This window comes from Leuresthes tenuis, unplaced genomic scaffold (genome assembly GCF_036924035.1).
Source record: "Leuresthes tenuis unplaced genomic scaffold, fLeuTen1.0.hap1 SCAF_20, whole genome shotgun sequence".
Lineage (NCBI taxonomy): Eukaryota > Metazoa > Chordata > Actinopteri > Atheriniformes > Atherinopsidae > Leuresthes > Leuresthes tenuis.
The window spans coordinates 33,035,313-33,048,714 of record NW_027325374.1 but is presented as its reverse complement, the minus strand read 5'-3'; the positions used below and the strand labels follow the sequence as shown (position 1 = coordinate 33,048,714).

Sequence of the window (13,402 nt, the reverse complement as noted above, 5' to 3'; positions counted from 1 at the left end):
CTGTGTCCTGTGCAGTAGCCGTGATATCTGTAATTGCAATTATTACTTTTGCATATGATGACAGCGTGCAAAAGACGCATGGGCTCTGTGGAGAGCTCCGCTCCAGCTGGCTGCTGTGACAGCTCACTGACACTGTATTTCTGCTTAATCAGTTTCAGTCTCGCCAGAGTTACATTAATATCTGTATTTTTATATTTGACATTTCAGGGAATTTTGATAATAGATTATTAAAGTTTGTTTGCGAGGCTGATCTGCCGGCGCCTTCATTAGTGTAAAATGTTTTGGGTAAAAAATAGGCTATTAAAAGGAACTGTCGGAATGGCGGTATGTTAAAAAAAAAAACATACCGCCATTCCGACCATAGGAGGAAAAAAGTGTCGGAATGGCGGGACGTTTAATAAAAAAAATAAGTGTCGCCATTCCGACAATTGGAGGCCAAAGTCGGAATGGCGAGATGTCGGAATGGCAGCATGTAACCGCAAGAGGGGTCCTGGTAGGGCTGAACGATTAATTGCATTTACCATAAAATCGTGATGTGAATAAATTGGATATTCTCATTCCATACGTTTCGATTTAAGTGATGTGACTTTCAACAAGCAAAGGGCCAAAAAAAAAAAATAAAAAAAGACGAAGATGGCCTCAGGCACAACCGCGACAGCAGCCGAAGAAACTTTAGTGTCTAAGAGGAGTAGTACTTCAGTTGTGTGGAATTAATTTGGTTTTAAAAACAGGATGCTGCACAGCCCCAGGTATTGTGCAAAACATGTTGCTACCTCATGAGGCAACACGACAAACTTGTTTCAACATTTAAAAAACACCGTAAAGCCTTCTATGATAACTGCACGGCTCAAATGGCGATTAGCAGCATATCACATCATCAACCCGAACCGAAATGTTGGAAAGTGTGACTCCATATGAAACTTCGTCAAAACTGCACGGAGAAATTATTCAAGCAATAATGACTTTTTGGCAAGGGACATGATGCCTATCGCCATGGTGACCAAGCCTGGGTTTACAGCCTTAATTAATACACTGGACAAGCGGTACAGCATGCCATCCCGGACATGTTTTAGCCAGGTTGCTATACCGGAGCTGTGTAGAAACTGCAAGCAAAGAGTGACTTCAGAGCTGATAACAGCTGAGTGTCTACTATAACAGAAAGATACAATCCTTATATTTGTTGAAAAAATACAAAAGACAAGATCTTTAAAAAATCGCTTATTAAATCACAATATTTGTTTAAATAACTACAATTAGATTATTTTTCCATATCATGCTGCATGTCAGGTTGACTCTCAAACTGTCCCAAGGAGTGAGTGTGTGTGGTTGTGTGTCTCCTTTGTCTCTGTGTGGCCTGGGATGGACTGGCGACCTGTCCAGGTGTACCCGCCTCTCGCCCGATGACCGCTGGGATAGACTCCAAAATGTCCAAAATAAAACCAGTTAAGAACATAATGTTTAAAACTAGACTAAGTTTGTTGTTTTTCCCAACTGAGTGAAAAGCTGATATGTTTGAATTATTTCCTGAATTGTCCTAAAAGAAGATTAGCTAGGGCTAAGGGGGCAAAGACCCCTTCATGGAAGTGAAGTGTTAGCAACCTGTGCTTCTGAGCTAGCTCCGGATCAGAAGAGACTGAGCTGCCCTCTGCACATGGTCATATATATCATTTAAATTTGGACTTTAAAGAGTTGTCAGCTATTACTTTTCATTGGAACATTACTCATCATCATATCCCAACAAGGTCATATGTTGATATTCACATGTTCATTTTTATTTGTCAGTACTACTTGTAGTTTTTCAACCAAATTGTTTTTTTGCCATTGGCAAAATTCAACAGTTCAAAGCGGGACCTTTTGGAGTTCAGAGGTCGGCAACCACCTGGGGGCCATAGGAGAATTTCCCCATCAATGAAGTTATGAGTTACAAACAAAAGCAGACGGACGGGTTTTTTGCTCCTATATCAACTGTGGCTTTAAGAGATGGTTAATTATTTTATTTTTGATGTGCCTTATTTTCATTCTGTTTAAGTTGTGTTTTGTTTAGTATTTCTCTTTTTTCTAAATAAGCTTTTGAATTTTCTTAGCTTAATTTTTTTTTTTTGTTAGCTTTTTAAATCACGGATTATTGTTTTCTGGGAGGATATATGGGAGGGAACAGTGCCTTACCACTGCTCACGCCACATGTCCTTTAGGGTCAGGGTGTTCTCTGGTAGGGTCAACAACAGAAGATGGTTGTGGAAATCTAAGACATAATGCCATCAGATAGAGATTGGGTTTTGGCCAGGTATGCACAGAATATTGTCAGAAACAATAAGAGAATACCACAATCTACTGTCTGTATATGCTGCCTGTTAAAAAAAAAAATTCCCCATAAATGGTAAATGGACTGTACCTCTATAGTGCTTTTCTAGTCTAGCTGACCATGCAAAGTGCATAAGAGACGGACCATTATGTGCTCAGCTGAATAAACAAGTGAAAACCTTTCAGAACCAGCTACAGTTTGTTCATTATCCTGGGGTTGGTGTTGAAGTTGCTGTCTTTTACCTGCTTCATCGAGTCCACTCTCATCTGGATGCAGCAGGCAGCACGGCGAGGATCATGTTGTTTGATTCCTGCAGTGCTTTTAAGAAAATACAGCCTGTGCTGTTATGTAAGAAGCTGCAGAAAATACAGGTGGATGCCTCCACAACCCCCTGGATTATTGACTACCTGACACACTATTTGTTGGGCAGCAGCATCAGAGCCAGAGACTCAAAGAAAGTGAACAAACTGATAAAGAAGGCTGGCTCTGTGCTGGGGACTGCTCTGAAGTTGATTGTTGATGAACATAAAGAACAACACTGCAACTAAAGGTTTCTGAAACTTTACAATAATCTGGGGAAGAATCATTTTGTTTTGGGATAAATTACATATTTTTTCATCACATTTAATTGCTTTAATTTTGAAAAATAGGTGTCTAGCAGAGGTTAAGAAAAAAGGTAATAACAGGAATATACAAAGTTTCATTAATGGGCAAAAAGAAGGCCATGATATTGATAAGTCAGCACTGTGTGCTCTATATTGTACTGCAAAATAGCAATAAATAGTCAGTTTTATTTGGCTTTACATTATCTCTGCTAAAAAGTGGTAAACCATTTCAAACCAAGAGTTAAAGCTAATGAGACTGCCAAAACAATCAGAATCCTGACTGATGGTAGGAATAGGGCCTGACTTTCCACAATGTTTTCAGAAGTTAAAATGATGGTAAAAATAAGTTTTGGTCTTCTTACACTGTTGAAGAACTGTGCATTTGTTTCCACGCTACTAACAGAGACTGAAAGTGATGACCGTAAACTCTCAATTGAGTTCCCAATTTCTTGCTATTATTCTGTTTTATTAAAACAAGCTCCAGACATCAAATATGTTTGTCCTCACAGCCATTTTAAGATCCCTTTGACAGAAAAGAAAAAAAATCTATTTCTATCATAGTTGTTGAACCAAGCCTCAAAGTTTCCCAGTCTGAGTCTACAGAAGTTAGACTCATGAGTCCAAATATAGTGAACTAATCATCTTTTGGGCCCCCCTTGAGACTGGACCTCTGCTTCTTTGCGTCCATCTGGCCCATGACACGGTAGAGTTTTTTCTTTGCCTCTTTTTGTCTCTTCAGCTTTGCCTCCTCCTGCTTCACCTTTTGCTGGAGGAACTCCTTGTGTTTAGCATGTTGCACAGAGTGGGCCTTCTTCCTCTTGTGATTGTGGACTGTGCTCAGAGCATGGAGCAGAGCTGCCACCTATCAAACAGGAGAAAACACAGAATAGTTTAGTGAAAGGAAGATATGGTCATCTTTTATTTAACTACAACAAACTGGGTCTTGTTTGTAAATCTGCTATGCTAAAGGTAGTCCGGTTTCGCTCACCTTCCTCTCATGGGGCTCTCGGATCACGCTGGGCCTCTGGAGGTCTCTGGGTATCTTTCCCTTGGGTTGCTGCTGTTTGGGTTTGCTTTTGAAAGGCAAGGCCTTCTGGAGCTCCTTGGGAATGTGGAGGGGATTGAAGTATCTTTGGGCTCGGGCCACTGGCTATAAGGAATAGAATTAGATTTTTTCATGTTAGGTGGGCATATAGGTTAGACATACAACACTTTCTAGTGCAGAGAGGATAGGTAACATTAGGGCCATCGCTAAGGAAACTCAAAGCAAATTCAAACAAGCTTCTGTCTCCAGAGTAGAGTGAGCAGTATTGGTGCTGAGATTCTACCTGAATCCTCAGCTTTCAAACAGAATGTTGGTGAATGTTTCACAGTGTCATTACAAAGCAAACTTTAATTATTCACATTTAGTTTTAGGACACATGTGCATCATCATACTCCTGCCAATTAAGTCCTGCCACATTATGTACATTAGCCTCTTCTTATTACTTCAACACATCAAGTGTCCAGAGAGCAATCAGGCTGAGTCTGCTCTACCTTGTACAGAGAGTCAGTGTTGGGTTTGTTGCGGATGCCCAAGTCATGTTTGAGCTGCCCAAGGGTCCTCATGCCTGACCAGCTGTCCTTCTGGCCAACAGGCAGAAGCAGAGAGGTGACAGGGTTGTAGAGCTGAGGAACTGACAGTGGATACCAGGAGCGCAGGAACACAATGTCTGCACAACACAGAAAATACAAATACAGTTCAAATGGTTCTGCATACCTCAGATACGGTCAAAAAAAAGAAAGCTTAACTGAAACGGTCTCATGTACACCTCTGCTGTAACTCCTCACAGACACCTGTCACAGTCTAACCAGTCAACACTATTCAGTCACAGGCTCACAGCTGTTGCAGCCTTGCTACTAAGTTATGCACTGCAGTCCAGAATAGATTTCTTTCTCTGTTATTCTGAAAACAATTGAGATTATCAGAGCATCCATCAGCTGGTGGATTTTCATGACATCATGGCCTCAACAGTTAGAAGCCAACATTTTACGACTGCAGGATGTGTCCTGGAAAAAGAACTCTTTTGCAGCAAAGGAGGAGGGAGTCTTAGGAACTGTATGCAGTTTCTTTATCAGTTCCAACTTTTTTGGACACCAATTGGATGCATTTTGACACAGTATGGCACAGCTTCCAGTGAGTTGACACAAAAAAATGTAACTCTAACCACTCCTTACATTCACTTACATGGTCCAGTGCCACCATGTAAGTGAAGGAAAATATTGTTTTGGCCACAGATGGCCACATTATCCCGCTCTCTTAATGCAACCGTGTTTCCACAAAAGTTCAAATGTTATGTGAAACGTACAGATGAAACCAACAGCATATTTTCAGCTGAGACTAGAACAAACAAAATCTATTTTTTGGAGAAAAAAAAAAACAATTAAAAAGAAGCTGGTACATCTCTCAACAAGGAAAACTGAGGATGGATATGTTGACTTTTTTATTCATCTTCATCCTCAAACTTAAACTAACCTCTGAATGAATAATAAGCTACAGGCTGGGAAAAAAGATCACCCCAGAGAGGCTGAGTCTTTCAAACCTAGTAATGGACAATAATAGAAAAATATTTTTTGCAAAATTGCAAAAAGCAATTATCTATGCTACATAAAATCTTTAAAAGATCCAGGGAGTATGCAAAGAACAAGGCCAACAAGCAATATTGGATGCTGTGATCTTGGATCTTGGATCAGCCCTGTGCTGGAAACCGCAGGAGATCCGGAAGTGCACGTTCCAACATGCCAAAGAAGACAAATACTTTTGGATTTTGTCATTTCTCTTATTGGTTGGTCATGGTATTGAGCTGCAGTTCTTTCAGCCACATTTCACAGTTCACCACCGTCCTCCACAGTTCTTAAGCCAGTTGGAGTAGTTTCAGCATTCTCTGAAGCCTGAAACAGAGTGACATCTTTTCCAGATGTGTCTTCAACGTAGTTGAACGAGAAGCTGCTTCAGTTACAGTTAAATAACTGGAGCAGTCTTATTCCAATGGGAGGCTCTCACCTATTTACTGAGTTAAATCCAGGCGGTGGCAGTATTTCTCTACTTTTGTGCTTTTATAGTAAATGTTTCAGAGTGTACTCCAAACTGAACACCCACCTAAAAACATCAACTGCATCATGAAACAAGTCACTCACCATAGAAAGTACTGATCTGCTGAGGAACTCTTATTCGATATTAAGTAAGAAATAGAAAAGACTTTCAACTGGTCTCCTCAGTCTCAAAACACATACAAAGATCACCTGTTAAAACAGGAGGTGATCTGACATGTCCCAACGTTTTGGAAACTCACCACTCATAAGCAGGCGGTCCTCAAAGGTGGCTCTGTAAGCTCCTGGTGGTGTTGACAGTGCCTTCTTAATTTGACCTCTGATCCCTGACACTGTTCGTATGGAAGCACCTTCAAATTTAGCTACCTCCAGCACGGTGTTGAACATGCCCTGTGAAATCATGCGGAGACACCATTCAGTATCCACTACACACGAGTATCAGCACTGCACAGCCTTGCAAAAATGTTTTAAAATCCTGCAGCTGCTTCACATAGTGGTTTTGTCTTTGGGGATATAAAGTCCTGTTAAAGCTGGAGAATGATTTGAAGTCTCCAGTGCAATTAAGACATATTTTAGATCTCAAAAATGCACCACTCACTCGTATAAAAGCTAAAAATTTTTTTAATTCAGCTTCCCACCTTAATGAAACTGGTATTTTTGAAGATTTTGTAAGGGTAACCAATCAGCTTCAGTTTCTTCACTACAGTCACTGATTTATCCAGATCCAGGACAACTCCTGTGGCTGCAATGCGGAAATTAGCCTGCAGACAAAAAGAGAACAGGAAAAGAATGCGGGTCTTATCTGCAGTGTAAAATGAGGTATTATCAACTTATCTTTTCTATTCTAAAAATGTAAATCAGAGTTTTTGTAAAGAAAAAAAAATCTTCTCCTGTAACAATCTTCTACTATGACATGAACAACATTCACACTTATTAGTTATTCTTCACTTTATCATTCCAGATAATGATCAATACTGATTTGTCATGCAGCGCTCGAAGTGACTTGAACTTACTTTAGTTCCTGTTACAGACTGTACAGCCAGGAAGCCGGTTCCCTGTGGTGTGATGGGACCTTCAGTGAGACACAATGTTTAGAAATCAGAGCATAACTAACACCTAACTGTAAAGCATCCCCTTTAAGGCTTCTCATGACCTTTGGAATTCCAGGAAGATGACACCATTCGACTGTGGTCAGATGTGTATATTCCTATAACGAACTTGACTGTTACTGCAATATTGGGCTCTCAGGTGTTTCTAAAACAGATGTTTCTGAGACAGAGCGATTGAAGTGTTAGTTTTCTGAGATCAATGCAGGGTCAAATCATCCAAACAGCACACCTATTGTCTGGTTGCATGTCCCTTTGCAAGTTTTGAGCAGTATTTTTTGTTGTCCATCAACAACCTCTGGCTAAATTCTGGTTGAGTATTTGAACATTCAAGAGAAGTTCTGTTAGTTTGAATGGTTCTGGTGCACAAACACAACTTTGTGCAGTGTTCTCAGGGTTGGCTGCCTTGCCGTTACTCCAAGACAGTTACCTCTGCTCATTGTGACCAAACAACTCAATGTCTAATGTCATCATCATCTCGAGTGCTGGTCAATCCAATAAGTCCAATTACAAAGACATTTCATGACCACTAACAGCTTAAGATCAATTATCCAAGTTGTATGTGATTATTTTCAAACTTGTGTTATTTTAACTATGTTCATGTTACAGAATTAAGACAATTTTTTATTATTTTTTATTTATAAATATGTCTTGCCTGGACATTCCTATCTGAGAAAGTGCAAACTTTATTTTGACATGTGTTTAAGGCCTTAAATGCTCAGCTTTGGGAGCACAAACTAAAGAATGAATAGTCCTACAGGTATCTAATGGAGATGTGACAATCAGGTCAAGATTAGAAACCTAAACCAATGTTGTGAAAAGCCATTCAGAAAACTACCTAAACCTGCTGCACACCAGTGATCAGCAGAAGAGCTTGTTTTCAATGTATCTCACCCCAGATAGAGGCTCCACAGTGCATGTGCTGTGGTGTGTATTTCAGTAGGCGGTGACGTCCATTGTGATCCTCAATGTGGTAGAGTGGGATAGTTTGGAAGCGCCGCCAGCCCAAGGAAAGGATGAGGGGGTCTCTTGTCTTCAGGATACGGTGATGCCATCTGTGTTTCTTCAGTCGCATCTGACAAACATACACAAAAAGATTACGATTTCATATTTCGGGATAATCATAGCAATCATCAGATCCTTACCAGGTTTTATAATGACGTAAATAAAACTCAGAGTAATCAGGACAGGTGAGTCACTGACACACTGACCTTAATGAACTGCTAAGTGTGAACAGTCTTTCAACAGCTTATAAGCTTATAAGTCCCCGCCCAATGGGTGCTTCAGCTCATTGAGGTTTGCAGCATTGGTTTCTGCACAGCTCTCTTAAGGTCCCACCACAGCATCTCAGTCAGGCTGAGGTCTGGACTCTGACTGGACCATTGCAACACCTTGATTCTTCTCTTTTTCCCACATTCTGCTGTAGATCTGCTGCTGTGTTTGGGATCTTTGTCCTGTTGATGAGCCAGTTTCAGCCCAGCTTTAGCTGGGGGACAGATGGCCTCACATCTGACTCTAGAATACTTTGGTATCCAGAGGAGTTCATGGTGGACTCAATGACTGCAAGGTGCCCAGGTCCTGTGGCTGCAGAACCAGCCCAGATCATCAGCCCTCCACCACCGTGCTTGACAGCTGGTATGAGGTGTTTGCGCTGATATGCTGTGTTTGGGCCTGTTTGATTAATTGGTTTTAAATCGTAATCACAATTATTAAGTTAGAACGATGTTAAAAATTGTAATTTTAATTAGGGTAATTACGGTACAGCCCCTGTTCATGTATCTGGGTTGCACTGTGTTGCCGTAGTGACATCCACCTTCGTCCTCCACACATTGTTAACAAACATGTCAGCGGTGGATTTCGTTGCCAAGAGTAAGTGCAAGTCCGTTGTGTGGAAGTGGTATAGCTTCAACACTGCGGATGAAGAACAAAATACGCCGCATTGCAAAGTGGCTGTTAAACATCACAGCACGACTAACTTATTTCAACACCAGAAAAACCACGTACCAGAATGGCAGCAGTGTGTTGCAGAGGGGACTGCACAAGAGAACATGGATGCGGCTACACCACCACCAACTCCAAAGCAAGTAACTCTGCTGGCTTCGTTTTCATGTGGTATACCATATGACAAGACCGAAAGGAGGTGGAAAAATATTACGGATGCAGTCGCGTTTCACATCGCAGTAGATATGGCCCCAGTATACACAGTAGAAAAAGCTGGCTTCTGACATTTGCTTCATGTGCTGGACGACAAACTGGACACCAGCTACAAGCTGCCAGGCCGAAAACATTTCGACGAAGTTGTCTTGCCCCGTCTATACAACGGTACTCATGCGAAAGTGACAAAGGAGCCGGAGGACGTGCAGTTCTTTATGGCTACGACGAAACCTAAGCTGTGCTGCCATGTTCTTTTTAGAGAGAAGAGGCTTTCTCCTGCAGCCCTTCCAAACAAGCCATCCTTGTTCAGTCTTTTTCTAACTGTGCTGTCATGACCTTTAACCTTTAACATGCTAACTGAGGCCTGTAGAGTCTGAGATGTAGCTCTGGGCTTTTTCACCTTGGGGTGACCTTTAACCTTTAGCATGCTAACTGAGGCCTGTAGAGTCTGAGATGTAGCTCTGGGCTTCTTCACCTTGGGGTGACCTTTAACCTTTAACATGCTAACTGAGGCCTGTAGAGTCTGAGATGTAGCTCTGGGCTTCTTCACCTTGGGGTGACCTTTAACCTTTAACATGCTAACTGAGGCCTGTAGAGTCTGAGATGTAGCTCTGGGCTTCTTCACCTTGGGGTGACCTTTAACCTTTAACATGCTAACTGAGGCCTGTAGAGTCTGAGATGTAGCTCTGGGCTTCTTCACCTTGGGGTGACCTTTAACCTTTAACATGCTAACTGAGGCCTGTAGAGTCTGAGATGTAGCTCTGGGCTTCTTCACCTTGGGGTGACCTTTAACCTTTAACATGCTAACTGAGGCCTGTAGAGTCTGAGATGTAGCTCTGGGCTTCTTCACCTTGGGGTGACCTTTAACCTTTAACATGCTAACTGAGGCCTGTAGAGTCTGAGATGTAGCTCTGGGCTTCTTCACCTTGGGGTGAACTTGCTGGGACGTCCACTCCTGGGAAGATTGACAGCTGTCCTGAATGTTTTCCACTTGTGAATAATCTTTCTCTCTGTAGAATGATGGACTCCAGATAGTTTGGAAATGGCCTTATAACCCTTCCCAGACTGATGGGCAGCAACAATTGACCCTTTGCTAAGCCCCACCCCCCTAGGTTACAGTTGCTACGCCAGTCAAGCTTTACCTCCGAGAGTGAGAAACATGGGAGTTTTTACCGGTACCGTTAAGTCACTTTACTCAGGACTTATCTGACGTTTTCTGTCAAAATTCTTCAGGAGGTGTCACAGAGGAGCAGATAAAAAGGAATCCAATATGCGTTTGAAAGATACGTTCACCAGATTAAATGTTGGCCAAGTTCAAACGAAGAGGAACTCAGAATAGAGAGAAAAGTACACTGCTCATTGTAAGCGCCAGGCACCACATGTGTTGACACTTCGAATAAAAAAACAGTACATACAAGAACAACGTTGTTGTACAGCAGGGTAAATTGATATGTATTCTCAAGGTTAAACAGAGATGTCTTTGTTAACCTTATCACATAAAGCTATGCTTAGCTAACATTAGCATTGATTTTGGAGGGATTGAGCTGTTCGTGTGGTCTTCCACACTGCTTTATCCACACCCGGCATCTTTCTTGTTGCATCTTGGACTTGGGGAAGGCAAAGAATTCAACACCACCCCCCAAACTTCTTGGATATCGTCTGTGGGACTTGCAAGTCAAGTTTAGCAATCAGCCGCTTATGTTTAGCTGATATTTTCTGACATGGACAACCTTAGAGGGTGTACTTTGTTTTGCACATGCTTGTACGTGTTGCCAGTTCTTGCTGCAACAATAGAAAAACTGAGGAAATCTTTCCTGACACAGCAGGAATAACATCTGTCAGAAGCAGAAATCTCAAAAAAGCAAACTGTATCTGATGATAAGTGCAGCTGCAGATAAAATTCTCTCATCATCCTCGTGACTTGTCAAACAGCAGCCGCTTCAGTGACCTTCAACCTTCATGCTGAAACTGTACTTTATCTTCATAGCTCAGAGAAGATGAGAATGCCAGAATGCATTAATGTTTATTCAGACTACTCATTTCTGAGCTCTGTCAACTGCTGATTACATGAACAAACAACTGGTGCTTTAAAAGGTTGGAAACAAACAAACTACAAGTGTACTGTTTTTTGCTTTCTTAGTTGGCCCTTCATTGCACATACCTGAAGATATCCTATGTTGCCTTCGCTGGAGCTCAGGCCTCCGAGGATGATGGGATAATGTGGGTCAAAATTAGTCACAAACTCGCAGGGCAGGGAGGAGATTTCTACTCTGATGTACATTCCCGGCCGGAAGCCTTCATACTGCACTCTGGTCTCGTCTTCCATGTCTTCAAACTCAGCTCTGTTTAACTGAAGACCAAATGCAGTGAAATGTTTCCATCAATATACACAGATGAATCTGTACTGTAAAACAGCTATGAATAGAGCAGATGATAAATTAGTCTACCTCTGCCTGCTTCTGCATCTCTTCTTTCAGGTCATCAAAGTAAGTGGCATCACCGTCATCGTACTCGGTGTCAAACCGTTCCTTCAGCCTGCGTTTCTTCTCCAAACGCTTCTTCCTCTGAACTTCCTCGTCATCCACCTTCACCTGATCCTCTTCATCCTCCTCATCATTCTGCTGATCACACAGTACATAAAAAAAATCATTCAATTTGGACAAATAAAGGTAGTGATGAGTTACCAGGTGCTGTAAATCCTAAACTTTGTCTCCCGGCAGAAACGATGGAATCACCACACAATCATAAGTTTTTCATTCACAGATAAGACACATGAACACTTCATTTAATAGCTCAACATTGTGTTTTTGTAAAACAGTCAACAAAGAAAATTAAAGCTCAAAAAAACATGTTTAGGGTGCGGTAGAGCTGCAGAAGCAGTAGTTCCTAAAGGCAGCTGGCCTGGGTTACAATTCAAGTCAAGACTCCACAGATGAAAAACAACATTCTCCATCAGTCAGGTTCCAACTTTAGACTGACAGATCAGCTTTGCAGGACAGAGCACCGTCATGGACCTTTTTGGATTTTTTTGGAAGTTTTCACCATAAACTTGAATTCCAACAGACATCCGAACTCTTTGCTGGTCATGTCATTGAGTTTAGGGCTGAACGATATGGAAAAATAATCTGATTGCATTTTGCGTTAGTTTGAGCATGTCGACGTTAAGGTTTATTTCATGGAATATGTGTGGAGCTGGGTCCAGGGAGAAGAGATAAAAAAATCTCTAATAGATTGAAGGATCTTCAGGCAGACACTGTTTTACTCGACAGCAGCTGTTCTCAGCAGTTTCCTCATATGTACACAGGCTGTTACAACTCCAGACAAAGAGATGTAGCCATAAGCCATAAGAAGAGTAAATTTCACCGTACACAATACAGTTATAGATCCAAAAAGCAGATTTATAATAGTTAACTTATCTATCCAAAATATGAATTTATGCACTGATGACCCCTCATTTTTTCATTTCACTCTGATCCCTCAGATAACACACTCATCATAGGAGGGAACTTTAACATGGTATTAGACTCAGGAGTAGACAGACTCAGTACTTCAGGAAGTCAGCGGAACTGGCAGTCCACAAATATTGTTAAACAATACATGAATGATTTAGGTCATGATAGTAATAGTAATAGTAAGCCCATAGGAATGATTTTGTGATGCTTGGCGCTCCCACCACCCCACTCTTAGAGAATACACCTTCTACTTACCAGTACACCACTCATATTCAAGAATAGATTATTTCTTGATTTTCTGATTACCCTGATTTGATTAATTATTTCAAAAGGGAATGGTCTGTATATTTAGGAAATAATGACCTGCCAGGAATGTCAGTGTGTACTCTCTGGGAAGCAGGAAAAGCAGTTATGAGAGGCAAAATAATCTCTTTTTTATCAAATACGAAAAAGAGGGAAAGTTCAAGAATATCAGATTTAGAACTCAGGATTAAATCATTAGAAGTTGCCTACAGTGCCTCCCAAGAAGAACACATACCGAATGAATTAAGGACAGCTGCACTTGAGTTAAATTAAACAAACAAACACAGTTTCTGATAAAAATACTTTGCTTGGAGAACTTTGAGCACGGCAATAAATCTGGAAGGTTCCTAGCTAATCAACTAAAGAGAAACAAAGAGAAAACAACAATCA

The 13,402-nt window shown here is 41.2% G+C and overlaps 1 protein-coding gene across 3 annotated transcripts in view; it reads right to left on the bottom strand.

The window, feature by feature from the left end:
* Positions 1–2,928: 2,928 nt before the first annotated feature.
* The window catches only part of bms1 (BMS1 ribosome biogenesis factor), a 28,687-nt gene continuing 18,213 nt past the window's right edge, over positions 2,929–13,402 (bottom strand). For 2 of the 3 annotated variants that reach the window (XM_072373444.1, XM_072373445.1), the window contains exons 15-23: positions 11,705–11,878; positions 11,419–11,607; positions 7,998–8,178; positions 7,011–7,069; positions 6,636–6,758; positions 6,240–6,387; positions 4,444–4,619; positions 3,896–4,057; positions 2,929–3,769 (exon numbers count right to left, since the gene is read on the bottom strand). In XM_072373444.1, coding sequence (XP_072229545.1) covers positions 3,542–3,769; positions 3,896–4,057; positions 4,444–4,619; positions 6,240–6,387; positions 6,636–6,758; positions 7,011–7,069; positions 7,998–8,178; positions 11,419–11,607; positions 11,705–11,878 — 1,440 coding nt within the window. In that variant the 3' untranslated portion in view covers positions 2,929–3,541. The remainder of the gene's footprint in view (positions 3,770–3,895; positions 4,058–4,443; positions 4,620–6,239; positions 6,388–6,635; positions 6,759–7,010; positions 7,070–7,997; positions 8,179–11,418; positions 11,608–11,704; positions 11,879–13,402) is intronic. The other variant, XM_072373446.1, reaches the window with a different exon arrangement.